Source organism: Ammospiza nelsoni, chromosome 14 (assembly GCF_027579445.1).
Source record: "Ammospiza nelsoni isolate bAmmNel1 chromosome 14, bAmmNel1.pri, whole genome shotgun sequence".
NCBI lineage: Eukaryota > Metazoa > Chordata > Aves > Passeriformes > Passerellidae > Ammospiza > Ammospiza nelsoni.
Genome location: NC_080646.1, coordinates 206,616 through 226,618, shown reverse-complemented (window position 1 = coordinate 226,618; position 20,003 = coordinate 206,616). Strand labels below are relative to the sequence as shown.

At 42.9% G+C, this 20,003-nt stretch overlaps 2 protein-coding genes across 2 annotated transcripts in view; one reads left to right on the top strand and one right to left on the bottom strand.

The window, feature by feature from the left end:
- Positions 1-613: 613 nt before the first annotated feature.
- On the bottom strand, positions 614-13,740 carry TUBGCP4 (tubulin gamma complex component 4). The gene is made up of 18 exons (XM_059482499.1): positions 13,651-13,740; positions 13,406-13,534; positions 12,715-12,837; positions 12,277-12,330; positions 11,784-11,840; positions 11,159-11,238; positions 10,337-10,538; positions 8,270-8,435; positions 6,993-7,117; positions 6,258-6,308; positions 5,786-5,891; positions 5,362-5,469; positions 4,993-5,131; positions 4,314-4,491; positions 3,417-3,551; positions 2,318-2,434; positions 1,754-1,893; positions 614-1,448 (listed from the first exon to the last, which is right to left on the bottom strand). Exons 1-18 carry the CDS (start codon positions 13,726-13,728, stop codon positions 1,436-1,438), a joined length of 2,001 nt encoding a protein of 666 aa, XP_059338482.1. The 5' UTR covers positions 13,729-13,740; the 3' UTR covers positions 614-1,435.
- Positions 13,741-16,843: 3,103 nt separating this feature from the next.
- IQGAP1 (IQ motif containing GTPase activating protein 1) overlaps positions 16,844-20,003 on the top strand; it is a 53,750-nt gene continuing 50,590 nt past the window's right edge. The window contains exons 1-2 of the mRNA XM_059481947.1: positions 16,844-17,077; positions 18,844-18,943. Of these exons, the coding sequence (XP_059337930.1) occupies positions 17,026-17,077; positions 18,844-18,943 (152 nt within the window). The 5' untranslated portion in view covers positions 16,844-17,025. The remainder of the gene's footprint in view (positions 17,078-18,843; positions 18,944-20,003) is intronic.

The window sequence follows — 20,003 nt, the reverse complement described above, 5'->3', positions numbered from 1 at the left end:
AGGCTGAAGCCCTCCCTCCATCCTCATACAATCTTTAGTCCCTTGCTTCAAAAGTGTAAAGTTTTTCTCAATGTGTATTCCTTCCTCTATCATTTCATGGCTCAGACAGTTGACTGTGGTGGTCTATAAATCCCACATCCAACCTTCAACACTTTCTCTGGCTTTCTAGCTTTTTCCATGGTCAAGGGCTTTTAAACCTTGCATCAGGTGCAGACCTACCATAAACAACTGTAATGTGTGGAAGGTGCCAAGTCCTATACTTGCTGGCTGTTGTTACTGTGTCTTCCTGAGTGAGCAGAGAGGATTTTTTCCCCCCAAGGACATGTAACTTCAGTGTGAGCTGCAGCTGTGTGCAAATACCAACCCTTTGAGGGGAAAGCTGGTTTCCTGACAGCATTTGTGTTCAAATTGGGAAACCTGCTACAACACCCTAGTGATGGACTAGAGGCTTCTCTTTTGCCAGTCATTCAAGGGTCTGTTCATTATAGCAAGGCTAGGAAATCTTAGTAACAGGCAAGAGATCCTGCCAGATCATGCTCTTCAGTGACAGACAAGACCATGCCATGCTATTCCCTTTGCACTGGGGTGCAGACATTGACAATACTCCATATAATTGCACGACAAGATATTTTTATTTTGGTTCAGTAAGGTAGTCACTAGTAGCATTCTAAATCATCTGGAATGAAAATAGCACAGGTGAACATCCCAGGTAAGCATCTCCTTACCATTTTCCTGCCGGCAGAAGGCCCTTTCTACTCAAACAGGGCAAGGCTCCTGTCTTGGCAAGTGTAATTTTAGCACATAAACTATTAAATTGTATAGAGAAAGCCCACAGCGTCTCCATGATCTATGCACATATACTAGACTAGTGCACTGCATGAGAAGAGACTTAAAAAATATTTCTTTTTCCCTCCCCCTTCACCTCAATTGAAAATTGCTACTGTTGTTTCATTTATCTGGTGGTGTTTGACTAGAAGAGGTGTACTGTAAATCAGCTTACTACACAAGTGGAACTTCTGAATACAGCCAAAACTTAGAAGAGGATTAATTCCTCCATACTCAAACTTGAAGTGGAACACAGTCCAGCTGAAGAGTAAAGAGACTGTAGTCGAGCTGAAGAGTCCGGACATCTAATTCTGGTTTTTCACTTTCTGAAGAGGTTCAGACTGCCTCCCTGGAAGCACCTATAAGTATATGCAGGGCTGCAGAAAGCGTATTTTTTTGATTTCTCGAAGAAGTAGAATAGCTTTCTGTAATTGCTGGTCAGCCTCAGATAAGAGGCAATTCCTGCCAATTCCCTGTGAAACAGCATTTCATCAGGCAAAAGCCAGCTACAAAGAAAAATCTGAGCGCAAACTCTGCAACTGTCCAAGAGCGCCAGTCTCCAGTGCTTGATGCATCACTAGTCACAGCCTGAAGCAAAGGCCTTTAGTGCTTAAACTCCAAAACTGCAAGAGAAAGGTACAATATTAGCTACATGTTGAAAGTAATTCCCTTCACCAACCCACACCAGCATTTTCTGGCCAATATGAGCTAGCAGCTTGTTCAACTTTCTGCCAAAAGAAACTCAATGGGAAGAAAGCATATGAAACCCAAAAATTACCATATGCTGATTTATTATTGTTATTTTTCTGTCATAGTATTTATCAACACTTAGTGTAAGTCAAAATAATTGTAAGCCATCAATAAAAAATGGCTTTGTACTTCAAGTACCTCAGGATAATGCTACAAGCAGCCCTCAAGATATTCCTACCTGCCCAAGGTTCCTCCAGCCTGGGTGTAGTATTTGTTATAATCCAAGCGTAGCAGCAGTTGAGCTAAGTCGGAGTTTATCTGATGATTGCGAACGCTAGAGAGAATCTTGAAGAGCAGTGATGACTGACGACTGAATCCCTACAAATTTGGAAATGTCAGTTCTGGGCCTTCTCAGAAGAGAAGGAAAACAAGCATCTCATCTCTGTTTCTGCCTACCCAGTCCTTTAACAGCCTGAAGAAGAGAATCACTACAAGAGATGTGATGCTTGTGGTCCAGGATAAGGTTAGCTGTGAGCCACAGGAACTTCTAGATGTTAGTTATAAAAAAGGAGGGGTAGAGGTACCAACCTCTGCCTCCTTTCTATTCCAGTATCTGCCCTCATTCTGCCTCTCTGTGCACACAGAATTTCCAACTCAAGTTGATTAGGTAAAATAATTACAAGCACTTACATAGAAGGTCTTGGCTTACACTCACAGTTGTTCTAGAACTTTTAAAGCCAAGATAACTGCTTAGTTAAAATGTTTGCACAGGAAGAGAACAGATCCACAGAAACAAATTCACCTTCACCAAAATACTGAGTTGTGCAGCTCCCCGTTCATCTAAGGGACCCAGATTCTGACTGACCAGAGAACAAAAGCTATGACAAAGATCCAGAATTTCATTTAAGCAGTGGAAAACCTACATGGAATAAAAAGTACAAGTTAATAGTTGAAACAGAGTTCATACACAGAGAGAAAGCAGAAAAGTTGTAGCATTCCTAACAAAGATGTTTCTGATACTGTACTTTTTATTCAGGAAGATATTGATGCAGCATTTTAAAAAAAGTTTTCTATGGAAATGGGATTTAAATGTTATGCTTCCTCTGCCCCTCCCACAACCTTTACTGACTTTTCTGGGAAAACAGCAATTAACCATCCAGATAGGCACAGGAGTTGAACACTGGCTTCTCTATCCAACCAGCAGGTCATCACTGCAGCTTTGGGATTAAGAAGGCAGGATAAAGACCAACAAGAGCTGTGATTCTTTCACTGTTTGCTAAACTAGGAATTTCCATTGTATCAGTTATCTGACTGGGTAATTACTATTCTGACATCTTCATTCTATAATAACCTCATAGATGAGCACAGAGACGTGTTTCATTGAAACTAACCTTCTTTGCAGATGTTTTTGTGATGCTGTTTATAAAAATACTTCTAACTTTTTTTTTATTTTAATGAAATTAAAAACACCCTAAGTCCACTCAGGAACATCACAACTAATCTTTTCTCTTAAGTAGAAGATGAAATTTTTCCTAGTCTAACCCATATCTGTGAATCCCTCAGGAATACAGCACTATGCTCATTAGTTCTTCTTTAATAAAATAGCCTGTGATAAAAACATAGTGATAAAATACAAATTATTAATGTTAACTGAACACTGAAATAAGCTTGACTTAGAATTGCCAGGAATACAGCATTCACACTCACCAACTGTAAAATAGACGATCTTAATTCAATTATCAGTTATAGTTTATACCTGCCTAACTCCTACAATTGTAGTCTGCAGGAGATTATCACTGATCTGTTTTAAAAGATGTGATTTGTCATACCTGTTAAAAAAGGTGTGTTTCTTAGGGCACTTGGATAATTGGTAGAAAAAGGTGAAAACAAGACCTACTTACAGGTTTTAGAAGGATGAAAGACTGAGCCAACAAATTACTTAGGAAATGATCATGAGCCAATCGTATACTCTCAAAATCTCTTGTGGCATTTATCTGCTGCAGAAGCTGTGAGAACTGAGACTCCAGTACATCGACCTGATGAGTATGTGAAGATACCTCATTAGTGGTTTGAGGAACTGGGAGTGCTTCAGACCAGCCAGAAGTTTGGAATAAGAAATTTACTTTTCTTATTGCTACCTTTATTTTATAGGCTGAGGATCCCCTTCTCGCTGATCAATGAATTATATACAAGAGCAGTACATAATGTGGGGTATGCAACAATTTTTGATGCCTAAGTAATATCTAAGTAGAAAGGGGAATTGTAATTTTCTTTAACTAAGGAAAAGTATATAGCTAGCATGTAGACAAAGGTATTCGATTGTAGTAATTTCTGAATTTTATACTGGGAGATACTATTTGGAATCTTAGGGCAAAGGCTGCAGTACAAAAGCTCAGCCACATTACTGTGGAGAATTTAGAAATCCAGGCTCCCTCTCAGTTATTTAAAAACCAAATATAAAAGCCCAAAACTTCACTCCAAGTAGAGTTTACTTAGAGGCCAGAGAAGGAACCAGGATGGTATCTTAATGATGGTCCTTCAGAGATGAGTGGTTTCTCACAAACATTTAGTAGCATTAGAGAGCTACTAAAGAACTCCTCCATTTCACTGATTCACAAGTCCAAAAACTTCGTAATTGGAGCAGTAGTCTGGAGGAAGCTCTAGACTTGCAAAGGAAATCCTGATTTCCTTAAGGTACAAGGAATCAGAAACCCGAGATAGGTCTTCAGTGCTCCCTCCATGCATTTCTGCCAGTTTCTGATTAACTGATACAATTTTTCTTTCTCTGTTATACTGACCTGCAGATAATACTGAAGATTGTCCACAAGGAAAGCCATGTGATCCCTCAGACGCCACTTGATGGCATCTGTTCTATTAGATTTTAGGTGTTTACGTTGCATCTGGAGAGCCCAGCAGTGCTGCAGCTCAGCCTGAACTCGTCGCACACTCAGCAGGTATTTGAACACAACGTTGTACCTACAATCAAAAAGTACAAAGTTGTTTAAGACTAAAATCTTCCTCTGTTACTGGAAAGTGGAGTTACTGGACTGGAGTTATTGGAGAATGTAACAATGCAAGACTGGAAAAAGAAACAGGTGGTGACTGCCAATAGTTAGGGCCAGTCAGGTCATGGCCCATGTGCCCCATGGCACATCTTGCAGAGCAAGACTTCTGCTTGTACTGATTAGTGACCTAAAAAATATGAAGTTAGTTTCAGTGTAAGGAGGGGAGCTGTCAATGAAAAGACTGTCAAAGTAGTGCTGTTTGTAAATCAGTGCAGATCTGTCAGCATCTTGCAGGTCTTACTGTCATTACAAGTACTTTCAATATGGGTAAATGGAACGAACCATTTTAAGGTTCAGGGAGCAATTGCTCTGTCTTTTTCTCCATAGAGAATAAGATCCCCCAACACACTAGTGAATGCCTCACATCAGGGAACATACAGATGAATATAGAAAGACCACACCTAGTACTTACTTCTCGAGAACAGCAGGAGTAAAAAGAATGTGCAGTGGCCACTGAACTTTGTAAGAAAGGCCCAGAGCTGCCCATCCAGATGTGGGGGCTTCACGTGGAGATAATTCCCGAGAAGGCCCTTCACGAGTCTGAGAAGTATCTAAAAACAAATAAGGTGCTGAATTATGTCATCTTCTCAGTCAGTGCAACCATGGCAAGGAAAAGAGGAAGAAAATAATTAAGAGGAGCCAAAGTAGTCTAGGCCATCACATAGGGCAGTAAAGGGTAAAAATTAGTATTTCTTTAACTTGAGAGAAGGGTAAGTAATCAATTTAAGAACAAGGTCACCATCTGCCCTCTTAATTTACATCTAAAAATGCAAGTAGATACCTTTATGTTCCTTTCCATGATACTCAATGGTTAAGTGAAGAAGAGGAAGAAGGTTGTCATCATCTAACAGTACCTTATGAGCAGACAGCTGAAATGCAATGTTGACATCTGACAACAAGAGAAAATGTATCAGCACAACATGATGCAGCTAGTGCTAATTTTGCACCCATTAATTATTTACTCTTGGTCCTAAAAGACAAAATTGATGCACTATTGACACTCTTTTAATTACAGTTTCAAATACCTGCCATCAGAAGGTTTCTGAGAGATTGTTTTCACTCACTTTCTGAGACATTCTCATTCACAAGTGCTGTAGTTTCAAAACTAGAGAGTTAAGATACAACTCTTCTGTACTGGACATGGCTTACCAGTTTCCTGTTATACCACAATGAGGCCAGTTGGTTAGCAAATAAGCAACACTCACCATGTTCCGTTACAGCTGTAGGTGGTGTCTTTAACATGTGCTGTGCGGTGTCTATGAAAGCCTGAAACAGTTCACCTCTTCCCAAAAGGTAAAAGTCTTTTATAATCTGTGGAGATAAGTTTGTTGTACCTAACATACTAAAAACTGAGCAGAAATTTTAAGCATCCTAGCTGATTGCACCCATTTTTATTATTTGGACAAGTGCTGTTTCTAAACACAGCTCTGAATTTCATTCATTGACCAAAAAGTCTATGCTGCATTTGTTTATTTCAAGATGCAAAGTACACATCCCTCTAACTCTGTCTTTGAGCATACAGTGATAGAACCTGGCCAATCTTGAGACTGGAAAGTGAAAACAGCTTTACCTAAATGAAGAAAGCCCAGAGTGTAAGGCAGCAAAGTAATTAATAGAAAGAAACAAAGAAAAGAAGAAACAGCTGCTTTAGCAAAAATAAAGTAGCAGTTGCATTACCTTCAGTTGTCCTAGTAGATCCGATTCCTCCACCATCAGTTTCCAAAGATGCTAGTGAAAATACAAAAATCAAATGAAACAACAGAAATCTCCCCTCAGAATTATCTTGGCCATTCAGAGGGAAGAGTAGCTGCTGTCTTAAAACACTTGCGATGCATACAAAAAGAGCACCTATACAAAATACTGTATAAACTACAATAGAACACAGTCAGAGTCCTGTGTAGCAGCTCATGCTACCAGTTAAAATTCTTGATATATATTGGCAAAAACTCTGCCTAAGAAACCTGAAGACCTGTGGCAAAAGAATGCAAATTTCTATGAAACCAGTTCTACTCCAGCTTTGTTCTTGATTCTCCAACCTCCCCCTTTTCTTAGGTTCTCCTCCCTGCCCCAAGCGAAAAAAAGATTAAAAATTGCCAAAACATGTGCCCAGCAAGATGCCATCTATTATGCTGAAAGCAAATGAAAAGTTCTGAAATTATTTCAATAATTTTCTGAAATAATTTTCAATTTTAATTAAAATTAAAAAAAACACCATAGCTCCCTTCTTTCCCTCATGAAAGAGCATAGTATTTTTTAATGACCATTTGTGACTAGAAGTTCTGAGACCAGTTAGAACAGCTGCACCATTGAAATGTTTGTTCAATCACTGGCACTGACGAGCCCTCTTCTTCCAAGTCCTTAACAAAAGAGCTTCTCAGCCTGCATAGTAGTTACCCTTCCTAGGATGCTCACCTCAGCAACAGTGCTCCGTATCCAGTCAACCACTGATTCAAAGTCTACCAAACTAAAAAGTGGTTGCTGCTTGAGTCGATGTAGCTCTGCTGCAAAAGTGTCCTCCTGGTTTTTTAGGATGGAGCCTGTGCAGCAATGACAAGAATTTCAGACAGTAAAAATGGATGCCATTTGGAGATGTGCAGACAGAACAGAGGAACAGAAAGGCTCTCCAGGCAGCAGTTTCAGGTCTGGCAAGGAATGTGAAGAGGAGGCTTTAAAGTACAAGTACAAAGGTATAACATTACTATTGCATGTACAGTTGCAGTATATTTACTTGCCTCGGCAGTGCTGTGGCATCAGTAAAACCCCCAAATATTTTCTACATAAATGGTTGCTGCTGAAAGCCCTTTTTCGAGGACTGAGCTAGATCTTCAAACCCACAAACTTTTCTGCAACATTAACCAGCTGGTTTGGGTCTTCCCTTACCCCTGCCTCTTTCAAATCTATCCTACTGCCTGAACTTGGGGACTTTGTGTTTTTTTAACCAACTGAGCTAGAAGACAAATTTCCCCCCCCTCCCCCGCTTCTGCTACTGCAAGAAAACAGTCCACCTGAATTGGTCCTTTGTTCTCTGTAATGTCACTCAAGTAACTGAAGTACTTTTGCATAGGCATGCTCAAGGTAGTGCCACCACAGCAGTCCTCCCCCACTGGCGTAGAAATATATTTCACAAACCACCTTCAATGTAAACTTTTCAAGCTCTCAAAGTGAACTATCACCTAGAAATTTCTCTCCCTTGCTGTCTTTATGGCTCCATATAATTTGTCTTTCATAGCAACTTTGGGACTACCTTGCAAGTGAATCTCTCATGTTTGTGGATGCAAGTTAATCCCATGACACCATTCTGCAATATATATATAGAGCAAGATGTGCCTTTGTGTCAGTTTTCAGTCTTTAGGGAGAGGGATGCAAACTGAAAAGAAAACAAGGCCTTTGCAATTGCTTTATGCAATTGCTTTATGCAGAGCAAATCACACGGTAACTTGCTGCTGGAAACTTGGAGACTATGTTTGGAAAGTGTTAATCTACTCGTCCTGTTTTTACACCTCTCCCTTGGAATCAATCAGAAGCAGAACACTGGGACTACTGCTCTGTCCTGGCACAACTATCCATACAGTCTGAAGAATAATGGCCAATAGTCAGTGACTGCTGAGGAATTAATTAATGTGGCATTTTGGAAACTACATGTCAGTCACTCATAACTGAGCAAAGGTTGCAAGAAAGATGTTCCTTACCTTTTCTGGTCAGGTTAACATTCTGATTCTCAAACATCTGAACAGATTCTCCCACAAAGAGGATCTTCTCAGCAACCCGTACAGGAATGTATGAAGGCAGCATTTCTACTCTCAAAGAAAACTGCTTTAGAGATGGAGCTAACATGTTCTCCTCCTCAATCAAGCGCTGCCAGAGATACCAGGGAAAACAAAAATCAAGTGCAAAACAGTGTCAGGAAACCAGACAGAAAAGGTGTATAAAGGGGAATGTGTGTGAGGGGGGCATTTAAGAGCTTTGGAAGTAAGCAGAAAGGTAGCAGAACTGATTTGTATCATTTAACTAAGCCAGTAATCTTCCTTATACTTCTGGTATGCTAGCAGATCTCCCTGGAGATATTGGTTCCATCAGAGTGCAGCAGAAGGGGGAAAAAAAAGTTAAAACTTTGTGGAACAGCAACAAATTGGCTGTATTGAAGGGTTATGATACATAAGAAAAAGGAGTGTTACTGCAAATACATTACATCAGTCCTTTGCTGCCATAAAAATGTTAACTGGCATTACCAAAAATAATCCTCCCCTACACCCATTCCTATGTTTCAACACTGTTAGAAGTCTTGTGATACAGGCCAAATATAAACACTTCCACTAGTGAGTAAATAGGATAAAGATCCAAATGCTTACTAGCAAAGATAAGGCAATTTTCTCAGTTCCTGTGAAAGTTGTCTTAGAACAATACAGTAAGTTATTAATTTTTTTTCTGAATGTTAATAAGAAACTCCAGGTATGGAGGCAAGATCTTCCTTCATGAATGCAATATTAATAATCGCATCTGGCTTTCTTGTTACTGCAGAATTAGTTTCAGTGGTCCGTAATCCAGAAAAAAATCACCCACAGTTTTGAGAATGTTTCCCATCTACAAAATTCTTCATTTCAATAGGAGAATTCAGTAATAATTTGTATACTGATGTTAACAGGTTGGCAATTCTTAAGATTCTAGCAACACTTTTAGATGAGGCAATACCCAAGTATTTCATCAATCTATTCCACTAAAACTCAAGAGTTCCTATTTTACTCTTTGAAGAATTGCCAATGCTGTTAGTTGATAGTACTGAAGAAAGAAGTTGCTTAGTCTGCAATTTCCACCATGGACCTAGAAGACTGAACAATTTTCACTTTCTTTATCCAATATAGTGAAGTAACAGATTTTTCCACTAACTGCCTTTTAACGTTTTTCCCTGTTTTTCTCTGGGTGTAGTCCATTTTCAGCAGAGACTGTTGGCACAGGGCACCTAATTAGTATGCAACACAGTTTCTGTGCAGTCACAGCAAAGCTGCACCTACCACACTAACTCCATAAGTGCCCATGAAATGTTTTCTCACCATAAACTAGAGGGTAAATTTAGAGTTGAACTTGCTCCAGACCATTCTCTATTCAGACACTATTCAAATGCTCAGTGTGGAAGACTACTCCATTGAGAAAGGTACTTTGCAAAAGGGCACTCTAATGGTATAGCATCTACAGGAAGTGTTACCACGTTTCACCAGTGTGCCGGCAGGTTGCTCCCTTGCTTAGCAGTCCCTTGACTCTCACATAACACATTTTCTACCAGTAATGTCAGTAGCATTAACCTGTTATGTAACATTTGCACAACTAATGGTTGTACAAGAAAGGCACCTGACCCAGGTGCCCATAGAAAGTGCGCAAATCAAATCAACAGCCACCTTCCCCACACCCTGTTTCTTGAATTATTCACACTATCACCATTGCCTATGCTAAAGAGATCACAGTGTTGACCATAAGGAATGAGGAACCAGTCAGTCAAGAGCAGTGGGCATGCAGCAGTTCCCACTACTTGACATTAGCGTCTATTCCATCCATAGGGCTTTCTGCCGTGGAGTTATCCAGCTGTGCCAAACAATAGGTCTCTGCCCCTTAGGCCTGGCAGCAACCTATCACAGTATTATTTCACTTTACCATCCTAGAAGGTTTCAGTATAGTCTAGCATAGCTCGCACCAAAGTAGAATACAATACACATCTTTAGTTCACTAAGAACCAAAGATGCCAAGTTATGACTCATAGATCTTACCAGGTCCTGCAGTTCTCGTAGCTGTTTTCCTGTAAGCCCCCCAATTCCTAAGTCATCGTCATCTTCTTCAGGTTGGCTAGGGACATTTCCAGAAGAGGGGCCTTGTTTGATAAAGAACTCTTCATGTTGGTCTAGTAGCAATCCATGCAGCATCCAGGCAGAGAGCTGCTTATACATGACTCCATGACACACAGCCAGAATCCTGAGGTCATGTGAAACAGTCAGTCAGGCCTTTGCACACAATAATCAAAACCTCATTGTATGTTGTTCCAGAAAGTCCAGTTGGTCAGCCAAGGAGTATGGAAAGTACTAAATGCCTAATGTGGTATTTTATATATATATTTAATTTTTTTTTTTTTAAACAAGGGTGGACAAAACTAGAAGGTGCAAAACTAAGCTAACATATCCTCTGAATATGTGGCTTCTCCATGGAAATCTGCTGGTATACCAGAGGTATAAGTCTGCAGTGGTTGCTGTTTCTACTCAAAGGACATTTTAAGTGGTTTGACTTTCTCCACAAGGACATACAAATATCAGAACATTCACAGAGTCACATTTATAATTTTGAAGGATCAAAGATCAGAGATCAGTGATATGCACAAAAAAGAAGAAAAACCTGGGTCTAAAGTTTCCTAAGCCCTTAGCTTTAATTCTCACCAGAAGCCTGCTTTAGATAAATAATGAGGATGGTGACAGTTTTCTCCTGCATGATATTCCTACTTTTATACCAAGGCTGTTTTGCATGTACTGTTTCAACAAGTAAGAAACACTTTGACACTAACTCCAGAAGAATGAAGTAATAGCTTTACTGGATCTACATACTTTTCAAGAGCACTGCGAACAGGAGGCAACCCCCCACAGCTATGTTTGTGGACTGTCTCCAATATCTGGCACCCATGAATCTGGAGAAAGAAAAGGTTACATTAGGTCTGTTATTTGGATATGTATTGACCTTTTTATACATTTAAACAATACACTTTCAGTTAACAAAAAAATGCCTTCACAGTCTTGCAGAAAGAAAGGTGTAACATGCTGCATGTAGTGATGAAAAATGCCTTCTATGTGTGGCTTTACACTCAAGTTTCTCTCAATACTTTCCCTTAAAAAAATGTAAGCATCTCTGGATTCTTAAAACATTACCCTCTGCCTTTTTTATTTCAGGCAACAGCCAGAAAAAAACAGTCTCAGAAGAGAAAAATTCCAACCTACTGAGCATACTGTCCGATAAAATTCAGCACATCAAAGACTATGGGATAAGGGAAAAATTCAAATACAGTGTAAATGAATTTGTAAAATAGTCTCAATAGTTACAGCAGAACTAGTAACAGGGCATCCTTACTGGAACTACATTATTTTCTAGTATTAGAAGTCTGGAATGGGGGCAGAAATTACTTTGTCAGTTAAAGAGAAAATCTGTTAAGAGAAATTAGCTGCAATTTTACTGTACCTTCTGAGTTTTGATCTGTTCCACCATGACCATCACAGAGGGGAAGAGTAACTGAAACTGCAGAACAAGAAGTGAAATATTGCTTTAGGTTGTTATGTAAGGAAGAGAGTTGGACAGCAACTGAACACAATAATTTAATAAAACTATTATCTGTGTTTCCTCACAAATTAGAAACATGACATGCAACTCTCCAGGAAGTATGTCTTCCCTTCACTGGGCCAAGATGCACAAAGTTACTATATTCCAGCAGTAGTTCAGGCTAAACACAGTCAGTGAGCAATGTGTGAGGGTCAAGGTAGAGGACCTTAGCTTTGTGTTGAAGTGCAGGTGATCCTCTGAGCATGATTAAGGAACTACAGATGTAGAGGCATTAGATAGAAATGGCATGACATGATGGAATAAGCCTCGTTTATCCACCCACTTTCTTATTAGATAGACTCAATGAGGGATACGAGCAAGCAAAGAACACTACCTCTTTAATAACATGACATACCTGGTCCAAGGAGTAATTAACATGTGAGATGGAAAGATGTGGGTCAGCCAGAAACTATAACGATAAAGCAATTAAAGAAGATTAATTATCACAACCACTGGATGGTGACACTACCCAAGGTATGACAGCTACTAGTCTAGCAGAGATTAATCAAAACCTCTAAAACTGAAAACAGAAACCACAATAGTCTGAGACAGCAGACAAAGATGGAGCCTTTACTGAACTGAAGGAAGAGGGGACAATACTTAATAGGATGAAAAGTAATTTACAATGGCATCTCACAGGAATAATTCTCACAGGAGGGCATCCCTAACGTGGAAAGGAAAATACCTTGTTTAATTTTAGAAACTACTACTCATATATTAATTGCAGAAATGACAAGTTTCCACAATCTGTCAGCAGCACTACAGCCTCTTGTTCTGCATCTCTCTCCTTTACCTCTTGTTCTAGGTCAAGTAGTGCCTGTCGATAAGGCTGCAGCACTGAATCAAGACCTGTACAGAAGGCTCTCAAATAAATGCCATGCAATCCACTCTGGTTTTGCTGAGATGGATGGTGATCCTGAAACCAAACAATAAAATCTGCATCAGCATCCTCGCACAACTCTGAAGAGTAACGTAGTATCTGCGCAGTATCACAGCAGTAGTCAGTGCTCAGAACATCTTGAAATGTAGCTTAGCTCACCACAAAGTGATCAGAAAAACAAATAGAACCTCGTCACAATTAGAGTTACTTGAGCAGACTTATATTTAGCTCTTTTGTGGACATATGAAAGTCCTGGGAGCCACTGGTACCAGTGCTTCTTTTCACTTAGGTATGCCTCTTGCACCTCAAGGGTCCTCGCAAATCATGAGGAGATAGTCATGAGCATTCTGCTCAACTGACAAACACTGGCCAGTCCGCTGTGGTCAGAAATTATTACAAGACGTCCCCAAGAATAAGATTTTACATTTGATTCATTTTTCATTGCTCTCTACCCTCCCTTACAAGCATCGCAGAGAGCTTTCTGGAGCTCTGCTCGGTGCGAGCGCGCGTATGGGCCACGGGCCACTCCTGTGTCCTGGGCAGCTTGGTCTTACTAGCACCTGCCGCGCTCTTCCCGGGAAATAACTCGGCCCGGCGCCCCCACCTGCTGCTGTACGTGTCCCGTGTACTGCTCCACGAATTCGGCGAAGCGGATGTAGTCGGTGCCGAGGCGGCAGAGCCGGTTCAGGACGCTGGTCTCGCTGGGATGCAGAAACGGCAGCTCTTGAGACACCTGGAAGGGGAAACAGCGGTGACGGACGGACGGGCCGCGCAGGGTGGGGGGCAGGGACCACGCGGGTCGGGTGGGCTTTGCCCGGGGGGTGGGCTTTTCCCGGGGCCATTCCACACCTGGAGGCCGCCGCGCTTGCTCCAGGTGAAGGCCGCCCCTGGGTACCCACTCAGGGCCAGCAGCAGCTCGTGGATCATCCTGCCGCGCCGGGCCGCGCGGGCTGCCGGGAGCAGCGCGGGGGCCGCCGGGAACGGCGGGCGGGGGGCGCCGAGGAGACGGCGGGGAGGGCGGAACGGCGCAACGGCGGAACGGCGGAACGGCGGAACGGCGGAGCGCGGCGGGAGGGGCACCGTGAGCGGGGCCGAGAGGGGTGCCCTGAGGAGGGGGCACCGTGAGCGGGGCCGAGAGGGGTGCCCTGAGGAGGGGGCACCGTGAGCGGGGCCGAGAGGGGTGCCCTGAGGAGGGGCCGCCGTGAGCGGTGTCGCCGTGAGCGGTGTCGCGCGGGGGGTGCCGTGGCGCCGCTCACGCCCGACCGCTCCAGAGGCGCGTTGGCTTTGGCTCGCGGCAGGAGGACGGTGCAGTAACGTGAGTGGCTGTGATGGCAAGTGCCTGTTTGAGAGGTCGCAATTCAGGACAACAGCAAACGCGCAACCTTCTATGTAGACTTGGTTTCGGTATGCCTCAGTAGGTTTCTTTATCGGTTTCGCAGGTTATCTGTCAGTGTTTTATCAATGCTAGTTTTACCTTTCTCTCTTTATTATATCTTGCTTTCCTTCGTATGCCCGGTAGTCTTCAAAACTTAAAAACGGTCTAGTTTGAAAACTATGAAGTTAATAAATAAAGTATTTTTAGCAGCCTCTTTTTCATTTCCCCCCCCCAATTTTTGACAGTGTTTTTTGCTATGTGCATTTTTACTCTTCTTCATTTAGAAGAAATGATTGCTTAGTCTTAAGGGTCATCTAATTTCTGTTCGGTTCAGCTTGCCACAATAAGGTCTGAAATGTAGCAAGAATATGGGCATGTACTATCTTTAGCTGTACAGCTTTATGGGTGAATTGGGAGCCCCAACATTATTGTTTATCATGTATGAGTATAATAAAACTATCGTCTTTCTGTTGACAAACCTTTTAGCGTCATAGTAAAGACTGGGGGGTTGGGCTAGACATTTGTTATGCATCCTTGACATAAATATCACAGTAAATATTTCGTCCGGAAACCCCTGCAAAAGAACAGATAACAGTAGTTTATTTAAAGGATTTTGGTTTCCTCTGGGAAGCCTAGTGATTAGTCACTAAGACAAAAACCTAAAAAGATTTTTTTACAGAATTGGTTGCTCAGAGTTTGAAATGAGAGAAAAATTGGTATCTCTATAATACTTGCAGAGCCATCTGACTAGTGCTCATTCAATATTAAGGGAAAAAAAAAACAAGGAACAGGAAAGGCAATAAATTAGACATAAATATACAGCTCCTAATAAAAACATTTTGTAGAGTCAATAACAAACACCAGAAATCTTAAATCAGGGGAGCTGTTAGAGGTACCGTTGACTACAACCTTGAAGAGGTTCAGAAAGGTTCTTTGATGATATGTAATAATTGTGTTTTATTTTTCTTATCAGAATAAGATGTTTTTGAGGGAGGATTGTGGCACTGTGCAAAAAATGTTACGAGATTTTTAGGGGGAACAAAATAAATTCCGCATTCCACAGTCTACATATAAACATTATTTTGAATGTCTTCTCATTGCATAACTTCCAAGTGGCCACATGTGAAGTAATGCAAATGTTAATAAATAGAACCCTAACTGTATTATGAAACCTTTTGTTTTGTAATTTATGTCTGGCATTCCCCAATGTAGTTATTTCTGTAACCATTGAATTATGTCTTTCTTTAATCAATTAGGTTCTCTAAGATTGTTGAGTCCAACCAATGATCGAACACCACCTCATCAACTAGACTGAGGCACTAAGTGCCATGTCCAGTCTTTCTTCTAACATTTCCAGGGATGATGTCTCTACCACGTTCCTTGGCAGCCCATTCCAATCTCCCTTCCTGTGAAGAAATGCTTCATAATGTCCAACCTAAACCTGCCCTGGCACAGCTTTAGACTGTGTCTTCTTGTCCTATTGCTTGTTGCCTAAGTATATATAGTAAGTAAATGTACTTTTTGATGGGCTCATGGAATCATTGAGTTTGGAAGTGACCTTAGAAGTCTCTAGTCAGTCCCACCTTGTTTCCTCAATACCAGGTGAACTCGAGCGGGTTTGTCCAGGACTATGCCTAGTTAGGCTTCAACTGTCTCCAGGGGCAGAGATTCCCCAACTTCTCCAGGTAACTTGTTCCAGTGTTGGATCACCTTCAGAATACAAACATTTTTTATTTTGTTGAAATGGGACTTTTTATGTTTTTCAGTCCATTGCCCACTGATTCTTGGCATGTTCTCTTGTGCTCTCCTCATATGTCAGATGCTCCAAACCCTTAATCAATTTGACTGTACTTGTTCTATTATGTCCATGTCTTCCTTGTACTGGGGAGGCTGAAACTGAATCCACAGCCACAAAGATGTCTCCCTTACCTGCTGGTGATGCTTTTCCTAACAGAGGCTATTGGTCTTCTAAATTACTTAATATGGGCTTAGGTGGTAAATGTATGCCCTGGCACTGAAATTCATGGAACTAATTAAAATGGATACATGGTGGCTGGCATTGTCCGTGCTCTGACCCTTGAACAAGAAATAGGCAAAGCAACAGTAATATGTACTGAGGGGAAAGAAGTTTTCAGGGCATGATTCTCTTCTGGCAGTGCTTCTGGATATTGCTATTATTTTTGGGCACCCTGCTTCCACTTATGGCTGAGGTGAGTTACCACGGTTTGGTCAGTAGAGATGTTTAGATGGAAAGGCATGGCTGCTTCCAGCAAGGCCAGGTTTTGCTACTGTGAAGGGCAATGCAACTGGGGAACCTGGCAGGACAAGAGGGCTTAGGCAAAGCAGCATGTGGGAGGCAGCCGGGCCGTGGAGGCTGAGCTGATTGGGCTGCACCGCACACAGTGGGGCTCACATGGGCTGGGCGCACATGGCTGGGCTGGGAGGGCTGAGAGGGTAAGACGTGGGTCATGACCAGGTTGACCTGGGTTGTGCCGCATATGCCGGGGGAGTTTGAGAGCTTAGCTGGGTGTTAGAAATGAGGCTAACAGGAAGATTCAGGGCCAGGGTGCTGGCCCTGTGAGAGGGAGGGACAAGGCGCCCGAGCCGGGTCCTTCAGGTTTACGGGATGGGCCGAGCTAGACTGGGGGTTGGGTCCGGCCGGAGGGGGACTGCGCAACTCGTCGTTTCTCTCCAGCGGCGGCCGAAGGTGGCGGGGGCGTCTAGGGTGCGGCCGGGGCGGGGAGAGGGAGAGAGAGCGCGGAGGGGCGACTCCTCCCCCGCCACACCCGGTGCACAGGAAGAGGAACAGCCGCGCCCTGCTCCCGCTAGCCCCGGCCCAGCGCAGCGCCATGGCGGCGGAGGACGTGGACGGGCTGGCCGTGTCTCGGCCCCACTATGGCTGTGAGTACCGGGACCCCGGGGGTCTGGGAATCCGCGTGACCGCCAAGCGACGCCCCGCCCGAGCTGTCCGTGCCGTCCAGCGCTGGGACGGGAGGCTTGGTCACCGCAGGCATGGGGGCAGCCGCGGGGTCCGGGCCCCGGGACTGCCCCGCGGGCGCGGCGCGCCCCGCCGGCTCTCCTCGCGGGCCCCGGCGAGCTGCGCCTTCCGCGAGATGGGCGCTGTGCCGCGCGGGAGCTCGCCAAAGCTCGACGGTCCTCCTGAGTGCTGGCGAGGAGCGCTGGGAGAAGGCAGTGGATGAGCAGCGACGGGGCGTCCCGCGGCTGTGCCGCCGTCGTCTGCCGCGGGCGAGCCCTGCGCCGCGCCCAAGATGTCCGCCGCGGGCGGGGCGGGGGCGGCCCTGCCTTCCGCCTTCCCGCCGATTCTGGCGACCACACCCCATTTGCCGGGCGGAACGCCGCTCCCGTCGGACTCGCCTTGTCCCGCGACTGCCTTGTCGTGGGCTTGCTGTGGAGAGGGGGCATCTTGGCGTCCGACGCGCGGGCTCGCCTGTGCTACGATACTGCGTCAAAAATGATCAACGGCGGAGGAAAACGTGGTGCTGTGGAGGGGCGATGTTGTAGGCGGCAGTCAGTCGGACCTGGTCTTTTAACACTTCTAGGGATGGGGTTGCCACAGCTGTGAGCAGCCCGTGCCAATGCCTCACTATTTTCTTGGTTCAAGAATTTCTCCCTATCATCTGGTCTAAATCTCTCCACTTCTAGTTTAAAACTGTTCCCCCTTGTCCCATCAGTATCGCCCTCTTCCTTTTATAAGCCTCCTTTTAAGTACTGAAAGGCCACAGTGAAGTATCCCTGGAGCCTTCTCCAGGCTGAGCAACCCCTGCTGTCTCAGCCTGCCGTTTTGGGAAAGGGGTTCCAGCCCCCATAGCATCTTTGTTGCCCTCTGGACGTGCTGTAGCAGGTTTTGTGCTGAGGACACCAGACCTGGATGCAGTGTTCCTGCTGGGGTCTCACAAGTGCACTGCAGATTGTTGTTGAAGTTATTTTAGGTATAAGCTAACCTTTGCTGAATAACAGTATGAGATATTTCTTATTTGTCAAATTGGTTCATAAAACCTAAAATCTGTAGGTTTTTCTTCTTTTTTTGACATGAGATGTAAGTATGGGAAGAGAAGACTTTTTCACCGAGGCTTTGAACACACAGAATCTAGAAGATTTAGGCATATTACCCCTATGTAGATCTTCAGCATGATCTGAGGATGGAATGCAGGTTGGGAATCTGAATGATTCCCTTCCTTATAGGGAGTGTGAGTAGCATTTCCACCTTGTTTTAGAGGTGGACTATAAAGATATAGAAGGGATTATATGATGTGAATACGTATTTCTGTCCTTCATTAATCTTTTGCTATCAAAATTGGAGGATAGGTGAGGAGACAAGTGGTTGCTGATGGGCTTTTGAGGAAGACAAAGGCAAATCTAGAAGAAAATAAGAAAATAAAGGATTGTTTCTAAGAAATTGTGAGAGGGATGCAGTCAATTTGAGAAATCAGGAAGAAGGAATCTGGCACATTTATGTGACAAGGATAAGGAAATGGAGAGTTTTCTGTTGCTCGTAAAGAACAAGTCATTAGATCCTTAGTTTTCTGAATTAAAGAAGAACAACTGTGATGAGTTTCTGTGGGAGAGGTTGCATCTGATTTTTGATGTGCCTGTTCCATTACATTCAATCTTCAATCATCTGAGGGCTGTGTTTTGTTTATTTTCAGCCGTCTTGGATAATGAGAGGTTAACAGCGGAGGAAATGGATGAAAGGCGACGCCAGAATGTAGCCTATGAATACCTTTGTCATCTGGAGGAAGCAAAGAGGTGAGAATAATTGATTTTGAAACTGCTGGTGCTCTAAAAGACGATGTGACCTTTGGTACAGGGAATAATTTGGATGCATCTTACCTCTTGTCTTGGTTTCTTAGTGGCTATATAGTTTTGCTAGAAAGAACAACCAATCAAAAAAATCAAAGAAACTGACTTCCTCTCCAAAAAAACTAACTGACCTCTGATGTGTATTTCTAAGGTTCTCAAAGACTTCATGACAAGGGCTCTGTAGCTGTTTGTTCTCTTATTCCTAGCACTGGATGGGTTCTCCTGATGCTATGATGATTTTTTACCTTTTCTTTTTATATATCACTTATATATTCTCAATACTCTTAACATGCATACTTGTAATTCTTTAAGCCTAATGTCTTAGCACAGTCCTGGTATTCTATTAAGCCAGAAGACCAAACATCCTGAAGGCCTTGCACTTGGAGGCCAAAAAACCTTATGGTATCTTGAAAAACCAAGACTCCCTCTCAAACATGTCCTGTAAACTAAAATTAAGTCCATCTGGGGGAAAATACTTGGAGATAAGAAAATGTCACACTGTTCATTTAAACCTCTCAGTGGAGTATAATTTTTAAATATACTAATTTACAAAGTCCGTAAAATTGTATATGTGATCTACTGTGTGTGTACATTTTGGTCTATTCCACCTTGGTGAATTATTGCACCATAAAAATCCTTATTAGATACCGAGATAAAAAGCCCTTTATCCCTTAACCCTTTCTAACTCTTAATTCTAAAGCCAAAGGCATCATGTCCCGTTGTCTAACTTGTATATGTCTGGTGCACTATTGCCTCCTGGCTTAGCAGTGCACATGAAAAACAGTTATTCCCTTCCTCTTAACTGAAACCTTTTACAAATTTAAATTGTAACAGTGTATATTCCTTGCACACTGAGACCTCAATTCTTGCATATTTCTCCATGCATCCATATATTTAATAGATCTGTAGTACTTTTCCCTGGGTTGCTTGGACTGCTTTCTGGGCACTCAGTGCCTTTCTGGAAGTTCACTGCCAAAAGAGAGAAAACTTTTCCAACAGGGCCTTA